This window comes from Zeugodacus cucurbitae, chromosome 5 (genome assembly GCF_028554725.1).
Source record: "Zeugodacus cucurbitae isolate PBARC_wt_2022May chromosome 5, idZeuCucr1.2, whole genome shotgun sequence".
NCBI classification, from domain to species: domain Eukaryota; kingdom Metazoa; phylum Arthropoda; class Insecta; order Diptera; family Tephritidae; genus Zeugodacus; species Zeugodacus cucurbitae.
The window spans coordinates 3385696-3405425 of NC_071670.1; the positions used below are offsets into that span (position 1 = coordinate 3385696).

At 38.1% G+C, this 19730-nt stretch overlaps 5 protein-coding genes across 9 annotated transcripts in view; 3 read left to right on the top strand and 2 right to left on the bottom strand.

Annotated features, from left to right (window-relative positions):
* LOC105208777 (ras guanine nucleotide exchange factor R) overlaps window positions 1-14766 on the top strand; it is a 126540-nt gene extending 111774 nt beyond the window's left edge. For all 5 annotated transcript variants that reach the window (XM_029037945.2, XM_029037946.2, XM_029037949.2 and 2 more), the window contains 2 exons: window positions 10235-12323; window positions 12690-14766. In XM_029037945.2, the coding sequence (XP_028893778.2) occupies window positions 10235-12323; window positions 12690-13657 (3057 nt within the window). In that variant the 3' untranslated portion in view covers window positions 13658-14766. The remainder of the gene's footprint in view (window positions 1-10234; window positions 12324-12689) is intronic.
* The window catches only part of LOC105208776 (actin-histidine N-methyltransferase), a 30341-nt gene extending 13798 nt beyond the window's left edge, over window positions 1-16543 (bottom strand). The window contains exon 1 of the mRNA XM_011178807.3: window positions 15500-16543. Coding sequence (XP_011177109.3) covers window positions 15500-16347 — 848 coding nt within the window. The 5' untranslated portion in view covers window positions 16348-16543. The remainder of the gene's footprint in view (window positions 1-15499) is intronic.
* An 80-nt stretch (window positions 16544-16623) lies between these two features.
* LOC105208682 (beta-1,3-galactosyltransferase 5) lies at window positions 16624-18258 on the top strand. Its single transcript, XM_011178672.3, has 2 exons — window positions 16624-17031; window positions 17089-18258. The coding sequence occupies exons 1-2, from the start codon at window positions 16758-16760 to the stop codon at window positions 17991-17993; spliced, it is 1179 nt and encodes a 392-aa protein (XP_011176974.2). The 5' UTR covers window positions 16624-16757; the 3' UTR covers window positions 17994-18258.
* A 109-nt stretch (window positions 18259-18367) lies between these two features.
* On the top strand, window positions 18368-18851 carry LOC105208680 (cytochrome c oxidase assembly factor 6 homolog). The gene has a single exon (XM_011178670.3). It carries the CDS (start codon window positions 18503-18505, stop codon window positions 18782-18784), a length of 282 nt encoding a protein of 93 aa, XP_011176972.2. The 5' UTR covers window positions 18368-18502; the 3' UTR covers window positions 18785-18851.
* LOC105208681 (N-alpha-acetyltransferase 38, NatC auxiliary subunit) lies at window positions 18785-19488 on the bottom strand. Its single transcript, XM_011178671.3, has 2 exons — window positions 19327-19488; window positions 18785-19271 (listed from the first exon to the last, which is right to left on the bottom strand). Exons 1-2 carry the CDS (start codon window positions 19366-19368, stop codon window positions 18891-18893), a joined length of 423 nt encoding a protein of 140 aa, XP_011176973.2. The 5' UTR covers window positions 19369-19488; the 3' UTR covers window positions 18785-18890.
* Window positions 19489-19730: the final 242 nt, after the last annotated feature.

The window sequence follows — 19730 nt, forward strand, 5'->3', positions numbered from 1 at the left end:
TGTATGGCAATTGACAGATATTTACATTTTAAGATCAAATAAAAATTTATTATTAATAAAAAAGATTGTTACATTCCAACTTTTATTGGCTTCATTGATAAAAACTATAATATCAACTCAGCACATTTTATAGCCAGTTCACTTTTTCTTTACTCGCTACACTTTTTCACCAGCTCATCGTACTTGTTATCTACCGCAATCAATAACTTTCCAAACCATCAATCAGCAAAATAAATAAACCAACTAGCAAACAACAGCAAAAACACAGTTTAATATATTGATCAACATTAAACACACAACACTAGTTTTTAATTAAGTGTGGAAATTGATGAAATGTGCAAAAAATTAAATAGGTGGCAACACTGTGCGTGTTATAACGGAAAAGGAATTATCGGGGGGTTGGAAGGTAAACTACAAAAAGAGCACTGAAGGCTCTGTTAGACAAAATAATGCTTTTATTTGACGACATCTAGAGCTTTTATGTAAAAGAGGGAAAAAGAAAGCTTTCGTGCGATTTTTTTCTTAATTTTAATTTTACTTAATTTTACAAAGAAAGCCAAGTCTTTGCCTTGCCGATTACTAGAGTTTTTATGTAAATGAGGAAGCTTTCGTAAGCTTCCATGCGCTTTTTTTTACATTTTTTCTAAAATTTTACAAAGAAAACCACAGCCTTTGCTTAGCCGAATTCTAAAGCTTTTATGTAAAAGATGAAGCTTTCGTAAATCTTCATGCGCTGTTTGTTTTTTTTTTCTAAAATTTGTACAAAGAAAACCACAACCTTTGTCTTGCCGATCCTAGAGCTTTTATGAAAAAAGAGAGCTTTCGAAAGCTTTCGTGAATTTTTTCTAAAATTTTACACAGAAAACCACAACTTTTATCTTGCCGTACTCTAGAGTTTGTATGTAAAAAGGGAGTTTTCGAAAGCTTTGATGCCATTTTTTGTTTTACAGTTTTTCTTAATTTTTAAAAAGAAAACCAAGCCTTTGCTTAGCCGAATTCTAAAGCTTTATGTAAAAGATGAAGCTTTCGTAAATCTTCTGCGCTGTTTGTTTTTTTTTTTTTCTAAAATTTGTACAAAGAAAACCACAACCTTTGTCTTGCCGATCCTACAGCTTTTGTGAAAAAAGATAGCTTTCGAAAGCTTTCGTGAATTTTTTTAATTTTTTCAAAAATTTTACAAAGTAACCCACAGCCTTTGTGAAGAATCACGCAGTCAAAAGCGTGATTATATTTGAGCTGAAAACCCTCTTTATCAACTACCATGAAGGAGAAACTCCACTTAAACGCTTAAGCAAACGCTTTGTGCGAAACTTTTCGAGCGCCAAGCGAATATACAAACAAATAGTTTTCGGCAATGCCAAAATTTCAAAACAACTTTTCAGGCTGAAATCTCATAATCAAATTAACCGCGAAATTTCATAGAAAAACTTTTTCGGCAAAGCGAGCGTAAAGCAGAACAACTATTTAGCGGAGGGTTGAGCGCGCAAAAAAAATATGATAAAATAAAAATTAGAATAAACATTTTTCGAGCCAAATTTTTCGCATTATTTTAGTTGGTATTCTACATTTCCGCTCCCCCCTTCTTTCTGGATGTGCGCCGCAAATTTGTACTTGGCCAAGTCGGGCGTCAGCATGAAAAAGAAGCTGTTTGTGGCGTACACCGCTAATTAAAGTGGAACAACGGCACAAAAGGCGGCTGAGCACAACAACAGCAACCACGACAAGACATAGAAAAGCTGAAAAACTTTGTGCTTGCAGTTCGCATGTACATCTCTAATGGATGCAGGCGAAAGAAGGAGATTAAAAAGTTTTGCATGGTGTTGGGCGGGAAATTGAAGGACACAAGAGGGTACCACGCGAGACTTGGCGAGGCTGTAAACGGTGTGTGAGACTGACATAGCGCCAAATAGCATAGAATCAGGCGTACAGGCTGGCTGCCATTGATGCTGGCATGGGCGCATTTTAAATAGACAACAAAACGCGCTCGTGTCGGAAGCGTAATTGCATTGTATGGACCACTGGCATGGTGGGGTGTCGAAAATCTCCACTATAGCGTTAGTTCGAGAGCCTGCGTGTAAGTGCAGCGCGACTTCCAAGTACTTATTGCATTTAAAACTGTTTGCTAGACTGCGAGGCGGCACCACTCTTATACTATATGCAAGAGCTGCTTCGCACTTTCAGCGCAATTCTACGAACTTGCCGCTTTTGTTTCAAGTTACCGCTTTGTTTTGAGGTGTCTTTTTTTCTTTTTATTTCTTTTATGCTGCCGCTGCATTCGGTGATTGTTTTTTCTTAGAAAACTCCTGCGCCATTTTCGTTTAAAAGTTTTCTATGAAAAGATGCCAAAAGCACAGCCTGGCCACAAGCTTAAGCGAAGCCGACAATAGACAAGTCAGTTGCAGGCAGCCGAAAGACGAGAAATTGCAGGCGCCTGAAAGTAGAAAGCAGCTGAATGAATAGTGTAGAACATGATAAGAAAATATAGTAGACAATAGATGAGAAGGAGAGAGAAGAAGAGAACGGAGTGAAGAAGAGAAGCAAGTGAAGAAGAGCTATACATCCAGTGGTTTATAGCCAGAGCTGTGCATTGTCTAGGAAATATCTTTGTAAAGCCATAACTTAAATAATGAAATGCTGACCCAAATTAATGTCGCAGTTGAAGCATGCATAAAAAGGGGTTAATGACTGCAAGCAGATTGTAGTCGTGATCTTGTATAGGCAGCGCGGACGGCTAGGCGTAAGATGTGAGCTTTGGTACGCAGCTGTAATAACAAAGCGCTACGAAAAGTTTTGTATGCCGTTAGTGCAGCTGCGAGGAAGCCCCTAAAGGCAACAGCGCTTGCGGCAGGCGTAGATTTGCTTGCGACGTCGATACATTTGTTAAATTTAGAAACACATTATAGCTCTCGAGCTTTAAAGCTCTTAAAGACATCTATGAACCGTTAGAGAGAGTCAGGGAGTTCAATAGTTCCCAGAAACATGTCGAAGCCTTCGAGCTTTAAAGCTCTTAAAAGCATTTATGAACTATTAGAGGAAGTCAGAAAGTTCTATAGTTTCCAGAAACTTGTCGAAGCTCTCGCTTTAAAACTTTTAAATGCACGAACCGTTAAAGAGAGCGAGAAGTTCTCCCGGTTAACGAAGTATGGTCTCAAAGAGAACTTTTGAGACCTCGAGAATTAAAGTTTTTAAATACATGTATAAATGGTTAGAGAGAGTCAGAGAGTTCTTTAGATGTCAGAAACATAGTAAAGCTTTTGAGCTTTAAAGCTTTTTAATACAAATATTAACCGTTAGAAAGAGTCAGATAGTTTTATAATTTCTCGAAGTATGGTCTCAAAGTGCTTTTAGAGCTCGAGCTTTAAAGCTTCCAAATACATATATGAACTGTTAGAGAGAGTCAATGGATCGCTAGAATTTTCAAGTATGGTCTCAAAGTGCTTTTAGAGCTCGAGCTTTAAAGCTTCCAAATACATCTATAAACCGTTAAAGAGAGTCAGAAAGTTCTACAAAGAGATGTTCTTAGACCTCGAGGTCTCATAGTGAATTTTTTCGAGCCTAGTTGAGTCGGCTCCACAGCCTCTAAGTCCGTTATCATATTCCGTTCTAAGGCCACATGAACAAAGCCTCGACGTCGACACAGCCGCCACGCAACAACAATGCCAGCAAACTGTCAATGTAGAGAAAAACAAAATATTATAAACATTTGCACTCGAAATGCAAATGCGAACAATCAAAATGCAAAAAGCAACGCAGCGAGCCACAAACAATGCAAATAACAATTGCAAAAACAAGTTAAAAAGTCACCAGTTGACAACATGAAAGCGTCTGCTTGCAAATGCAAAACAATGCAATGGGCACAGGGACGAGAGTGCACAACAAAAGCAACAATATGCAAATGGGGGCCGGCGCCAAACAAATGCAGGTGTCAGCAGTAAAGCGAAAAACAAAGAAAAATCCGTGAAAAAAATGGCGGCGAAGGTCTCACTGTCGTACGAGCGCTGCATGCTTAGCAAATTTTTTGTGCTGGGTGGAAGCGCGCAGGCTTGTAGAGTCGCTTTAGGCGTCTGAGACTTCAGTGGTTCAAGCGGCAGCTCTTTCCTACCGGTAAGCGGGTCACAAGTGATTGATTTGATGGCTTTGGGTTGCAAATTTTTTTGCATATTTTTGTTCTACACGTATATTTGTAGCAATGCCTCAACCACGTTAGCTGACTGCGCGCGCAAACAGTTGCTGTGACTTGTGCTGACAACAATTGTTGCAGCGTTGCGTTTAAGCACTTTACAACAAACACACACATTTCTCGTGAATTTTCATATAATTTCAATGCTTTTATTTTATACAAAAAGCAGCATTTGCATTGAAGAAAAGCTTATGCATGCATTATTTTAGTTGAATACATCAAAAAAAAGAGTGAAAATCAGCGGAAATTCAAAATGTGAAAAAGTATGTGACATCTGCTGCGCTGCTATCAGTAAGCTGCTGCTAAAATACTACGCATGCACTTTGTCAACCGACTGCACAGCAGCAGCACATGCACTGGCAGCCGACAGTCGACATCAGCAGCAGCAGCTATGCTGAATTCCGCTCAACGCGTCTAAGCTCCTCTTCAATCTGCCTGCCAGCCAGCGCAATCAGCTAGGTTTACGCTCACTTACACTGTCACACAGTTAACTCACAGCTGGCATTTCGATAAAATCTGTCAACTGTGTGTGCCAGCGTAGTGGCATTTTAGGCGCGGCATTTAATTTTTTTTAAATCCTTATTGTGTTATTTAAAGTGTGCGAGGGTGCATTCAATTATATAATTTTTTTTTTCTCATTGAAAATGTCACTCGGCGGATTCACATTTTAATATGTAGCGACGTGTGAAAAAGGGATTTAGCAAATAAAAATATAAAGAATTAAACTTCTTTTCTTTTTCAATTCTCCAAAATATAAATTCGCCTTGGATTATCATTTAAATACAAACTGCAAGAATCTTAATTCTCTCTATATTGTCACTTAAAAGTACTCGCGAAATGTCATATATCTGAATTGATTGCCACGTCAAACTGATGGTAAAAAGTCAAAATTCTGAATTCGCCCTAAATTGTGGCTGCTTAGTACTGATGCAATGCCAAAAATTTAACCACGCCCTGCATTATCAATTCAATGTGAAATGTCAGAAAGTTCAATTCGTGAAATGTCAAAAACCTGAATTCACCTTAGTTTGTGGCTTCAAAGTACGCGTGATATGTCAAAAATCCGATTTCGCCCTGGATTATCAATTCACAGTGCTGGTGAAATGTCAAAAGCTCTATTCACTCTAGATTGCCACTACAAAGTGATGGTAAAAGTCAAAATTCTGAATTCGCCCTAGATTGCCACTTCAAAGTGCTGGAAAAATTAAAAAAAAAACTGAATTTGACCTAGATTGCCACTTCAAAGTTCTTATGATATGTCAAGAACCTGAACTCACCTAGGATTATCAGCTCAAAAAGTGCGTAAAACGTAATAAATCTGAATTCGCTCCGGATCCTCACTTCAAAAATCTCAAAACCGGAATTCAGGTTTTTTTTTACTTCGAAATGTGAATGAAATGTCTCAAATCTGTATTCGCTCTAAATTATGACATCAAATTTCGAATTTAATATTAAAAGACTGAATTCGCTCTGGGTTGTTAAATAAATTTCTGCTGGTTAGTGACGGCAAAGTAGGTGTGAATGTCAAAACCAAGAATTCGCTATTAAATTGAGGACCCAAAATTCGGGTTAAATGTCATAAATTCGCCCTGAATTTAGTTTATGACGTCATTGAGTAAATCTGTCAAACGCACACTAAAAAATTAAGTCTAAGTTAGATCTTCGAAAAAAATAATATTAATAATTAAAAAATAATAATTTTTTCGAAGTTCGAAGCCAAATATTTCGATTTCGGAGGCTAGCTTCGAAAATGGGAAAACGCAATTATTTTACTTATGACTCAATCTCCAGGAAAAATTTAGTTTAGTCCTATACCCAGAAATAAAGTTGATTTTGCCGTATAGTGTTATCGATATGTTTCCTCAGCTAATCATTACAAGGTGTTCACCACATCCATCATAACGATGTGTTCACACGATGACCATTTGAAAATATTATGTTTTAATTTTTTTTTTTTATTATTTTCAAACACATTTCACTTTATTCCAACGCAAACTTCATTAAGTTTGAAACTAAAAAAAATTCGAACCTGTGATTGATGATGCCAGCCATCAAACCGCTCATGCTTGACCACATAAGCCAGCACACATATGTATATTGCACACGATTGCATTTATGCGCACATAAAAATTTGTTGTGTCCCGTTAAAGTCACGTCATAAAAAAACGCAAAACGCATACTTTATGCCTTTAAAATACACCACACAACACAAATGATGCACAACTGCCATGCGTTGCGCCATCAATCAGGTTATAAATTCGCGCTAAACTTTTTTACAGCAAAAAAGAAAAACAAACAGTAAACATTGACTTTTATGTGTGAAATCCAATTGAAATAAAAAGCATATGATTTTTAAGCATCGCACTAAAGCACTTGCTTAAGGCAGCAGCAGTAAAAGTGAAGAGAAAAAATGTGTCGTAAATGTCATCGACACTCAAAATGTCAACGATGTGTGCGCTCTCATACTCCTACAAACATACAACAAACAGTAAAGTAAAGTCACGAATCGGCGTAAACAACCAAATATTTGATTTGTTGCTACAACAATATTTGGCAAGCCATGGCAAGTGAAATTCAATTTTCCCGAATGCTACAAACTGTAAACTGCAAACTGCAGGCAGCGTAGCATACACCAAAAAAATACCGTTAAGTTTGCTTAATCCTTTTTTTTTAATTTTATTTTAACGCTTTTCCCATTGCTTTCGTTTTTTTTTTTTTGTTTTTATACTAAAACTGCCGTTTCTAGTTCATGCAATCGTCAAGCGCGTTAACCCCAAACCTATCAACGCAGCGTTGCAAACGCGATGATTGATTGATTGGCGTGATTGAGAGGAAATGCGAATTGAGTGCATTTGTCGGCGCTTAATTTCTTTTGCCGTTGGTTGTGTGAATAAAATTGAAGCGGATATAAATATAAAAAATAATAATAATGAATTAATAGTAAAGAAAAAAATTTACAGGCAATAATATTGCACAATAATTTTCGGAAAATTATAAATACAAAAATAAAAAAGAAAAAATAAAAAATAAAAAAATAGATATAAAAAATAACAATATATCAAGAAAATAATTTGAATAATATTGCACAATATTTTGTAAATCATTGAATTTGCAAAAAAAATTAAAAAATGTACATATAAAAAATAAAAAAAAAAATTATTAGTTATAAACAAATTTGGCAAGCAATAATATTGCACAATATTCTGTAAATTATTGAATTTGCAAAAAAATATATATAAAATATATATAGATATAAATATAAAAAAGTAATAATATCTTATGAAAATAATTTTAATAATATTGCACAATATTTTGTAAATCATTGAACTTGCCAAAAAATGAAAAATTTACATATAAAAAATAAAAAAAAATATTAATAATAAACAAATTTGGCAGCAATAATATTGCACAATATTTTATAAATCATTGAATTTTTACAAATATATAAATGAAGCAAATAATAAAAATAAAAAAAATAATAATATCTAAGGAAAAAATGTGAATTATTGCACAATATTTTTTTTTAAATAATTGAAAAAAATATATATATTATAGATAGATAGATATAGACTTAAATGTAAATAAAAATTAAGAAATAAATTAATAATAAACAAATTGGACAAGTAATAATATTGCACAATATTTTGTAAATCATTGAATTTGTAAAAAATTATAAACATAGAAAATATATAGATATAAATATAAGAAATTAAAAAATAAATTAATAATAAACAAATTTGACAAGCAATAATATTGCACAATATTTTGAAAAAAAAATTATTATGAATATTAATACCGAATATTTGGTATTTGAGTTAGGTGCTCTTTTCACCTAAAAAAAAACATTTCGGGAATATAACGGTATTTGAATTGATTTACTACAAAAGGTCACTGACCTCACTCATAATAATAACTCTAACGAAAACTATTATTTATACCAACATTTCATTAATGTTTCTTTTAATGGTTCTTCGAAATGAAATAGCCAATTTGCTACCCCAAGCCAATTTGTAGTAATATCCCTGGAGCACTTGAAACACACACATATTTTTTCGAGCAAAAGCTGCAACATTTCCACTCACTCTCCGCAGCATACCGGTACTTAAGAGACTTTTTCTTTGTTGTGGGCAAAACATATCGAATATTTTGAGTTATGACTTTAGACGAACCGACAACACATCATGCTCTGCGGCACCAAACTGTTCGCCAGCGATGCTTGGTTGAGGTAACCAACCAGCTCAGAGGCAAAGCAATCATAAGTAAATTTCTGCTTAAATGCATAGGTCCATTTGAAGCTTCTTGCTACTCAAGTGGCATAGAAATGTTTAAGTGTATTTGAGTTTAACCCACTGCCTGGTGGCCTACGGATTTGGCTATCAATGCCGGAACATTACAAAGCAAACAATAAAATGGCAGAACGTTTATCAACTTCCAACAAGATGAAGATGAAAACAATAAAACTGCCGCTGCGCTAAAACGAAAAACAAATGAGCTTCAATCGAACAGGACGTCGGCGGCTGCGAACGGATAATACCCGCGGGAAATTGCGGAAATGTATTTCCAATATTCTAACTAAAGTATGAAAAGAATAACCGGCGGAATCTCTGAAGCATTAGAGTTCATAGAAAAAATTCAGGGAACCGACAGGATGAAGAGAGGCAGACTGCTGCTAAGCTCGTAGGCGAGATCACAAGCTTTTGTGCTGTTATTTATGTTTTAATCTTCAGCTGCTGTGTGTAGCGCAAAAGCTTAATTTGTTGTGCTGCCGCACTTCCGCAATCAATTCCCGAATAGACGAGCGCAGAAAAGGGTTTAAGGGATGAGCCGTTGCCGTAGGGTGTGTAAGAATGCCGGCGCTTTGTCTATGTGTAGCGACTCAATCAATCAACAAGCAGTTAAGTGCATTTCATATTCACACTTCAATGCACAATTGGTGCGGGAGGAGGGGAATTTGTGCACGGAGTGAAGTTAGGCGCAGACGGAAGCTGTAAAGTGCTGCCGAAGATGCGTTATAGATATCGAATAATAGCGTAGATACGAGTACAAAAGCCTTTTGAAACGCGAGTGAATAGTAAATAGAGTACATAAGAGTGAGGGAGGGGAGCGGGGTATAGAAGGTATTATTTAATACAAGTTGAGTTTAGAATATTTTCTAGTGCCTGTTGGAAGCTTGTGAAGGCATGTAATTAAAATGATTTTAATGAGCGCAAATACAACACTGCGTTAAGAAAATGTAAAGTTTAAGAGATTCATGGTCGATCCGTTATAAATTTAATGGATTTTACCAAGTTAAAAGAAAATTCTCACAAAGCTAAAAAGAGATTCTAGGTGAAGACCAAAGCTCTTTGAGAGCTTTCGTCCATTCTCTTCGACTTTAGGAAGATTCTCTCTTCCTTATGAATTCAAATGGATAAAAGAATCTCACACAACTTAAGAACCAAGCTGGAGAACACAGTTTTTTGTAAGCTGTTGTCCATTATCTTCGGTTTTGGAAGATTCTTTTTTTTTTCTTATGAAAGTTGGTTAGAATACAAGTTGACAAAATAATCACACAAGACTTAAGAACCAAGTTGGACACCAAAGCTTTTTGTGAGTTTTTGTTAATTCTTTTAAAATTTTAGAATATAAAAAATTTAATATAATGCAAGAGAACAAAATAATCTCACAAGACTTAAGAACCAAGCAGGACATCAAAGCTTTTTGCGAGCTTTTGTCAATTCTCTTCAGTTTTTGAAAGATTCTATATTCCTTATGAAAGTTGACTAAAGAATAAAGTTGGAGACCAAAGCTTTTTATGAGCTTTTGTCCATACTCTTCAATACAAAAAAAATCTCTCTTCCTTATGAAAATAGAATGTAAGTCGATAAAAGAATCCCACAAAAGTTAAGGAACAAGCTGGAGAACGCAGCTTATGTGGACTTTTAACTTTTCAGTTTTAGTGGGATTATCTTCTTCTACTTCTGAATCAATTACTATTAGATTACTTTTATCACACTAAAATATTGACCCAACCAAAAACATTCTTCAAATGACTTATTTTCTCTTTTTTCACAGATTATACGCACAGGCGCTTCGTTGGTTGTCGGCGAAGAGACACAGTCAAATGAGCCAACCAACTATCCATACTTCAGCGACACCTCTGGCAACATACCGGCAACATCACGGCGTCGACAAGCATCCAGCACCAGTCGCGCACGAACTCGACGTCCAACGAGCGGTAACGATGACGGCACCCAACAGCAATATTGGCGTGGTAGAGTTGACAACGATAACACAGCCGACAACAGTGCCAGTCAAACACGTGAAGACGCGCGCGGTAACAGTCGCAAACGCAAACAACCGGCCATACGCGAACCACACGCCGCGCTCGAGAAAGAGCAGCAGTTGTACGAGTTGCGTGACAAACAGCGGCAAGAGAGCACACCAAATTTCAGCGCGCGCGATAAATCATATCGCCGGCCTTACTCGCAGGCTAAAAAGGAGGCTGAAGCGCCTGTAGGCGACAGCGCATCTGCGGCAAATGCCAAAACGACTGTGGATCTGAAGCATATACTCAAAAATGCGGGCGGTTTGAGTTTGAGCGAGATATTGCAGCAGAAGAACTTGTCACTGGACGATCTCCTGAAGGGGAAACAGAATGCGTTGGAAGTGCTACAGAGCACAGCAGCGGTGCCAAGCAAAGTGTTGGATAATAAGGCGGTTAAACCGATGCGTCGGCTGCCATATCTGAGCAGCGTAAGCGATGCGCCTGTCGGTACAACACAGCAAACGCACACCGATGATGAGGAATTGGATGCCGAACTTCGTGCAACACCAGACGAAACATCAGTTGAGAGCATCGACGCGCAACAACGCGGCAGAGTGAAATTAGCGACGTTACAGCGTCTAAAATATTTCGGCAGTTCAACGCGCGCCGCTACTAGTGGAACAACAAGACGTTTGAGCTTGCCAACGAGCCCCACAACCTCGGCAAGCACGGCGACGATGCCAACTACGACTACAACACGCCTACCGCTCTACAAGAAGAACTTAATGATGCGCTCTACGCTAAAGCCGCCATTCATGTTAAAGAATGTTATGCCTTCGGCGCCCGCTAGCGCTGAGTCTACGGAAAATGATAAGCCCAACTTTGAGGAAAAGTTAACCACAACTATAATCAATAACAGATATAGAGAGCCGTCGTTAGGGGACAATGTAGACGAGCAGGTGTTCGTAACGAAAGCCAAAAATGCAGTTAAGGCCGACGCTGCTGTGGAGTCATTAGAAAGTGAGGAACAGCAGGAGGAAGAGTATCTGCGCGATGAGGAAGAGAGTAATGTGGCAGCCACAAGTAAGACCAACGACTTTGAAGAACCCTCTACAACACGCGCTGACACAACAACTAAAACGACAACATCTCCCGCGGCTAGCACAACAGCTTCTACAAGCGCCACAACAAGGCTTCTGACAAGCACGTCCAACAATCTTACAAAGTCCACAACACGCGTGAGCTCAACCAACGCAAACTCGAAGCCCGCAACACGCGCGCAACCCAACTACAAAACGAACTCTATAGAGTCCGACGAGACGCGTGCGCCTGCAACACACAGAGACGTCGATAGCGATGGACTTGAGAACTTTATTGGCGCGCAAACCACGATTAGTAAACAGCGCGAGCAGGCCAACACGGCAGCCAAAGAACACATAACGCCACGTATCGATCACGTGAAGCCAGCTATGGCTGGTGAAACATTCTCATATCAGGACTCCGTGCCCGATTTCGACGGCGTTGACGATCGCACCGATCTGCTGGAGTTAATCGAAGATCGGCGCTCCGGTAATCGGCTCTTCAAGGTGCTGGAACAGCGCAACATGACGCTCGAGGAGCTGATTGAGCACCGCAAACGCGGCTCGAGCCAACTGCATTTGGCGACGGTTGTGCAAAATCGTTCGCGATTTTTTCCCGGTCAGAAGGTCGTACTACACGACAATATGGATATTGTTACAGCATTTGAGAATTTTCCACATTTCAATCTGATGGATCTGAAGAGCGTCAAACCGGACGATATAAAGACGGACTCGCAAGGCGCCAGCTACTTCACGTCCATCATTGACATCGAGCCGACGGACGAGATCTACAAAGACGACGCGGCTGCCGGCAAAGGTGTGTACGACCGTAATCGCTTAGAGCGACGACGGCGGCAATATCGCGGCGCCATGCGCTATCAAAATAGCGTGGGCGACAGACGTCGCCGGTGGCACTAGAGCAGCGCGGGCGCTGCGTATATGCCGTGCAAGATTTGTGGTGAGCTGCTGAGTTTGTGAAAATGGAAGCAAGCACAAAGTTTACTCTTTTATACAATGCGTCGGCGCAACCAAGCATGACGCACACAACTTGCGGCTGCCGCAGCCTCAGCAACTTGCCACAAATCATGTAAGTGCGCGCTTTGCATTTTTTGTATTTTGTTTGTTGCTTTGTTGCTTAAAAGCAAACTTTATTTCTATATTTTTTCACTCACACACGACACAGGTGCGGCCAACTACCAACAGACGCAACGCAACGAAAAATCCGTTGGTTTCTTCCCCTCTTGGAAAACTTTGGCGCTCGCTTCACTGGCGAGCAGCACACGCAGCGACGCGTCCACCAAACGCAATCCCTTCTTTCTGCAGCCACCGCAAATGCTGCTCGAGAGCAACTCCGGCGAACTGGATGAGAGCGATTTCGCAATGGACAACGAAACAAATACGAGCATAAATGCTGAGACGCCGCAGCAACAGGAACTTACCGCGACGCTGCTGCAAAGCGACACCGCCGAGGTCATCGAGAATGAAGTGGCGCGCGCGCATGACTTGCTGGATCTGGAGCTGTCCGGACATGGTTTCAAGCGCAGTCCTGCCACCGCCGCTGTATCCACGGCGGCCAACCAAAACAACAGCTACAGCAATATGCCCGCAGGCATACGCTCTGCCATTGTAGCGAGCGCGGCCATTGTGCTCACATCGCTCGCCACATTCATGGTCATATTCGTGGTGTGTCGCTGGAAGCAGCGGCGTCAACGCAAAACCAGCTACACCAAGACATACAACGCTATGAAGAGCAAATTACCGACCATCACGAACTCGTCGCGTCACTCTTCCATGCGCAACATGGAAGAGCTGGTTGGCGGCGTCTCAACGGTGTCCGTGTCGCCGGTGCATCAGTTGCAGCGTCAAAGTTCATTGCTCTTTCCACGCCACTCGGGCAGCGGCAGCATAGATGTGGAGGAGTACAGTGGCGCCGGCGGCGGTGGTGGCAGACATAGCAAGGTTATGCGCGGCGCGACGCGCGCAAGTTTAGGCAACAGTGGCGGTTTGGGCAGCGCTACCGGCTCGACAACATCGCTGGCGCTATCGTTGCAAAGCGTGCACAATAGTTCGACAAACAAACTGAATACGATGGATCCGAACTCGCCGGAGGTGCAAGAGTATCTGTTCGATGCGCTGCGGAAATCTTACTAAATTAACGCAGTGTTGTAGTTTTTAAGTTGATTTTTGTTTGAGGGAATTTTGCAATTTTCAATATTTGTAAGTTTGAAATTATTAAAAATAAATAAGAAAAATTTAAATTGGAGTATAAAAAAACGTGAAACGTAACCGTGTTGCCAAAACATAAAAAATACAAGCAAATAGACTTAAAGCAGTGAAGCGCAAATGGAAAGAAAGACGGGAATTGTAAATTAAAACACTTTTATATAACAGAAAATCATTAAACCTAAGCAGCAAACCAACTTTTATGCGTAGTGCGTAGAAAAATACAAATTTCTTTGGTAGTATGATATATATAAAAAAAATATAAAATTTTTATGCAGAAAATTAAAAAAAAAATGTATGCAAGAAATTATAAAAAAAAATACTTTTTAAGCAAAAAAGTATAAAAAAAAAAATAATTTTTAAGCTGAAAATTATAAAAAAAAAAATATTTAAACAAAAACTAAAAAAAAAAACAATTTTCATAAATTTACAAATTAAGAATAGCGCAATTTTTACCCCAGTTAGCGCGTAAGAGTTCGAAATTGTTTTAAGCAAAGTTACAACAAAAAGCGGGTTTTCAGACAACACAACGGTAATGTAAACAATTTTAAAATGGCGTGAAAAAATATTGAAAATTTTTAAATAAATAATTAATTAATGATTACTTATTATAGTATTATAAAAATTATATTTAGCATAACCAAAACATAAGTATAAAACAAATAATGTTTTAAATGACAATAATCTATAAAAAAAAAAAATTTTAGAAAAACGAATTGTCGACAAAAAGAAACGCCAAGGCAAGATTTAATGCACAACCCAAAATTAGAGTTTACAGACTTGAAAACGTTTTGAAAACAAAAAATATAACAACAAAAATTTACTTAGAAAAATAAATATTAGTATTTAGTAGTTAAAATTACTTATTTAGTATTTTTTTTACTTTTAAATTAATTTGTGTTTATAAAAAACTCTAAACATCATATACTACATATATTACACTATTGTAGTTTTAAAGTAAAAAGTTTTTAAAACGCAACAATACGTTTAGTTAAAAACTTGAAAATCTATACATAAGCGGTTTTACAAAATGTGTATTATATATATTTAACTAGATTTACCATTTCCTGAAACCCAATGATATTATACTGATACAATTAACAAATAAATAAAAAAGTATAATTTTAATAAAAAAAGGAAATAAATGTTTACATTTTTCCATGGTGTACACAGGTAAGGCGTAATGTAACTGACACGGGAAGACAATTTAATTTTCAAAGCAAAGAAACCAATTTCCTAACTTTTATAGCAGTTATAAGACATATAAAGCAAACATAACCTCAAAAAATGTATTTTGAAACTTTCTTTAACTGATTACATATAACTTCTACCATATTACCCGGTAAGCAAAGTTATACACATATTTCCAAAGCTTTTTAAATTCAAATTTTTACATAACCTCACTTTGTATTGGTTTGCTATATTAAAATCATTAATAACGCCAAAATTAGTCATTTTTTCGAGTTTGAAAATTAACATAACGTCATTTGCATATACAGTTGAACTTCCATAACTCGAACTTCAATAACTCGGTGATCTCCATAACTCGATATAACTCCAAGTTCTCCATAACTCGCACTCTGGAAATGACAATAGAAGTAAAATTTCATACAAATTAACTTCCGAAACTCGAAAGTCGCTCTATGTTTTGTTTTGGTGATTCGAGTTAGGGAAGTTCAACTGTATATGTATACCAACTCGCTTCAGCTAATAACTCTTGTATCGCCTCTACCACCACCTCCCTATATACAAAATTAAAAAACCACTCACCGATACAAATCATAGTTGAACTGCTCCTTAAACGCCTGCCCCATTGAATTGAATTTATCTGCGCTCGGCGCCTTCACGGTGCAATTGTAGAGGAACGCATATTGACGCGCAATCACTTTACACTGATACAATGCCGCATGCAAGGCATTTGAGCCGCGCAGCATCTCCATTTCTTTGGTTGTGAAATATAAAACGGTATTATACTTTTCCGGTAGCAAATCAATGTAGGGTTTCCAAAAGCTATCCGGTTTCAAAGCCTCCAACATCAGCACATATGACAATTTTAAATTCGACATTGAACCGAATTGCGTTGGAGTATATTCAACATCCATATTCTCTTCGGAGAGTATAAGCTTGCGCGGTATGCTAAATAGTAATTCATCATCGGCTATGTCGCGTGTGGCTTCCAAACCTAATTCATAGCCTGCGAATTGTGCTATACGCACGCCGTCATAACGCAAACCATTTTCAGTTGCCCAACTATAAAAATTTTCAATGTTAGCCAGACGAGCTTCGGTAGTTGGATTACAGGTGGGGCGGCGCAGTGGTGCTTCAAGTATTTGCACACGATGCAACAGTGTTTGTATCTCTATATATTGATCCCATTCTTCTTTGGGGTTTGCGGGCTGTTTGAAGCCTAGTTCGAACAATGCATTGGTAAGTGAATTGAGTTCATTGCGTTTTTGTAGCGTCAGCGTGGGGCGTTTAATTGGCACCTGTTGTTTTTGCTGTTGTTGCTTTGTAGATGACTGTGCAGCAACTTGTGCGTGGGTGGTGGTGACATTGGCTGCAGACTGCTGCTTATTGCTGCCCGTTTTATTATTTTTGTTTTTGTTATTTTTACCCATTGTTACACTTTCGTTTTATATGTCTACTGTGTGCACTTTATATTTAATTTCACAATTTCCACTGTTTTACGATTGGTTAGCACGCTTTGTTTGTTATTAAACACAGTTTATTGTTGAAAACAAACAACTGCACTCACGAAATGCAATAGAACACCCAAAAAGGTAATGCACGTGCCGTCAACTTTTTGCAGAAATCTAGATGACAGTCGGCCAAAAAAAGACCAATAGGCAAATACCAATCAGAAATTCCTCCAATAAGGCGACTATTCACAATAGTTTTATCCATTCAATCTCATCGTGAATGCGAAGCATTGTTTGTACCGCGGCAGCTGTAATTGTTTACATTACATTATTGACAGAAAGTTTATTTACATACATACATCAGTTTCGTGGAAATAAAATGCATTAAAATGCGTTTGCGCGGCCGTATTGCGTATAAATGTTTAACTCTAATCGTGGCTGCAGTGATTATATTACTGATTTGCATAGATTACTTTGCGCCCAGCGGTAAAAGAGATGAGTTTCTGACGCACCTGCCACCACTAGAGAGAGACGTGTCACAGGAGCAGACAGCAACACAAAATGTGGAAACTGTTGTCCAACTGAGTAGATTAGTGAATTTAACCGACTTTAAATATGAAATGCCGAATAATGTGTGTCGCAAGCATGATAAAGGGCTGCTGGGTAAGTAGCGCGCTGCAATACAAACTTTCTCTATTCATAAATTATTGTTTCTTATAGCCATCATTATTGTGACATCTTACGCCGGACATGATGAGTTGCGTGCGGCACACCGTTTAGCAGTGCCACAAAGCAAACTGGCGGAAATGGGCATGCAACGCATATTCCTGCTGGCTAAATTGCCCACTACGGAGAAATTCATTACACAAAAGCAACTGCTGGATGAGCAGCAACGCTTTGGCGATCTAGTGCAGGGCAGTTTTCAAGAAGCTTATCACAATCTGAGCTATAAGCATGTTATGGGTCTAAGGTGGGCAGCCACCGAATGTACGAATGCCAAATTTATTATTAAAATAGATGATGATATTATATATGATGTCTTCCACTTTCGCCGCTACTTGGAATCGCTGGAAGTACAACAGCCTACTTTAATTGCCTCCCAAGCATATTTGGCCGGTTATGTGCTCAATGGTAGACCGCCTGTTCGTAATATTGCCAATAAATGGTACGTCTCTGAAAAGGATTGGCCTAAAGCAACATATCCCGCCTATCTCTCGGGCTGGCTGTATATTACTAATCCGTCAACAGCTTTACGACTGGCGGAGGAAGCACAACAAACGCCATTCTTCTGGATTGATGACACTTGGGTCACGGGTATTTTGCGTGAGAAATTAAATATATCGATGCAACATTTAAATGCTTGGTACTCGGCTAATGCGGAGTTTATGGATTGTTGCGTACGTGATCTGAAGAGCCAGAGTAGCTATGAATGTGAATACTTTGTTGGGCCTAACGGTGGTGATAACAAAATGTTGGTCGAATTTTTACACAACGTAGAGAAATGTTACTTTGATGAATGTAGCAAACGGCCACCGGAAAAGTCATTGAAGAAGACTTGTGTAGGAAGTGCAAAGCATTTATTGCCAGACCACGGCAGCGGACAAGTGAAGCAAGTTGCTTTGTAACGCTGAAACGGGCTAAATGCTATTGTGATAGGAATCTCAAGAGTAACGTCCATATTTTGTATATCATATACTCAATAAGATAGACTGTAACGTTTTTAATACGTATATACATAAATATATATATATATATATATATATGTATTTAATTATAACTATTTGATAGTGCAGCTTTTTATACTACTTTATATTATTGATTTTCGATAATTGACAAAGAAATTTACCATTTTTCAAATGTTATTTAAGTTAATACTGTAATAACTGACATTTTTCTATTTTTTAAATAAACAATAGTGACCTCAACTTAATAATACTTTTTTCAATTTATTCACTCTACCACCCAAACATATATCATTTTCATTTCCCTTCTTCCGCATAATCAACAATCAGCTGTTATTTTGACAGTTGTTTAGGTTATGTCACTGCCGTTTGGGTTTATTGGCGAGCTAAATTTAATTCAAAGGATTTTGTAATAAAAATTTGTAAAACACACAGTTTAAACTACAAAAACAATGAGTTTTCCCACCAAAGATGAACGTGCGCGTTGTTGGGCATCGCGAGATGAATACTGGCAGTGCTTGAATGAGAACGCACCCAAACATAGTTCCACAAGTGGCGAAAAAGTGCCGGATGTGTGTCAAAAGTTGCGCAAAGTCTTCGAAGGATCATGTCCACGACAATGGGTGAAGCATTTTGATCGCAAACGCACTTATGAACAATTTAAAGAACGCATGGACAAGGGTTATGATCCACTCGAGGAGAAAAACAAAGCAACAGCACAAAAACAGTCATAGTCTATAGTTAAATTTAATTTAATTTACTCTTGCTAATGTTAAACTAAATAAAAAGTTCTCACTTAAACTGTGTCTATGTAATTAATTAAATATTGACTTGTTGACATTAAAGTACTTCAGGTGCTGTTGGTGTATGCGATTTATGCGCAAATGCCGTGTCCTTAGGCATATCCACTGCGATGGAGACAATATGCTTGCCAGGTATCATAACATTACCGAGTATACGTGCATCCTTGCCTTCCTCCAGATATTCGGCACACATTGACAGCACTACATTAGCGTCCTTATCCGTACAATTGAAGTAACCAACAAGCACGCGCCCATCTGTTATGACAACGCGGAATGTGTGACCAAGCCAATTTTGTAGATTACAACGTCCTGGTGTTAGCGCCTTTTCGCCGCTTGTTGCAGGCGCATTTGCAGTAACATTATTAAAGCCGTCAGCGTTATTGCTGTTGGAGGCGTTGAGCTGCGGTTGTGGCGATTGCTACAAAAAAGAATGTTAAAATAACTCAGTGGATAATTTAAAAAGCAGCGCTAACCTCAGTCTTTGGCACATTATCGTATGAACTATGGTCGCTCATTCTTAATAAATTTGCTTTTAACTTATGAATTTAAATTAATAAAAATTATTTAGATTTTTTTATTCTTTAGCGAAGAACAGCTGTTTAACAAACAATTGATTGTCAAAATAGAATGTGGAAAAGTAGAGAAAAAGCAGGCCGTTAACAGTGTTGCATTTGCCAGCAAAAATTTTACAAAAATATAGAAATATTCAATATAAGTAGTTATTTATTTTCTAATATTAGATTTCTCATAATTTTCAGATTTTACCCATAAGCTATTTAATTATTCTGTGTTTAGCTTAATGACAACGACACAAAGCAGCGCTGCTACCGGCATTTCGCAGCTGACGTCGGTAGATAAGCGCTAAGCGCTGTCACCT

Bases quoted from the DNA above. Each gene is read 5' to 3' on its own strand.
- LOC105208682 (XM_011178672.3), top strand. From the start codon at position 16,758: ATGCGTTTGCGCGGCCGTATTGCGTATAAATGTTTAACTCTAATCGTG. The intron at 17,032-17,088 runs GTAAGTAGCGCG...TGTTTCTTATAG, and splicing joins GCATGATAAAGGGCTGCTGG to CCATCATTATTGTGACATCT.
- LOC105208680 (XM_011178670.3), top strand. From the start codon at position 18,503: ATGAGTTTTCCCACCAAAGATGAACGTGCGCGTTGTTGGGCATCGCGA.
- LOC105208681 (XM_011178671.3), bottom strand. From the start codon at position 19,368: ATGAGCGACCATAGTTCATACGATAATGTGCCAAAGACTGAG. The intron at 19,272-19,326 runs GTTAGCGCTGCT...TCTTTTTTGTAG, and splicing joins ATAATGTGCCAAAGACTGAG to CAATCGCCACAACCGCAGCT.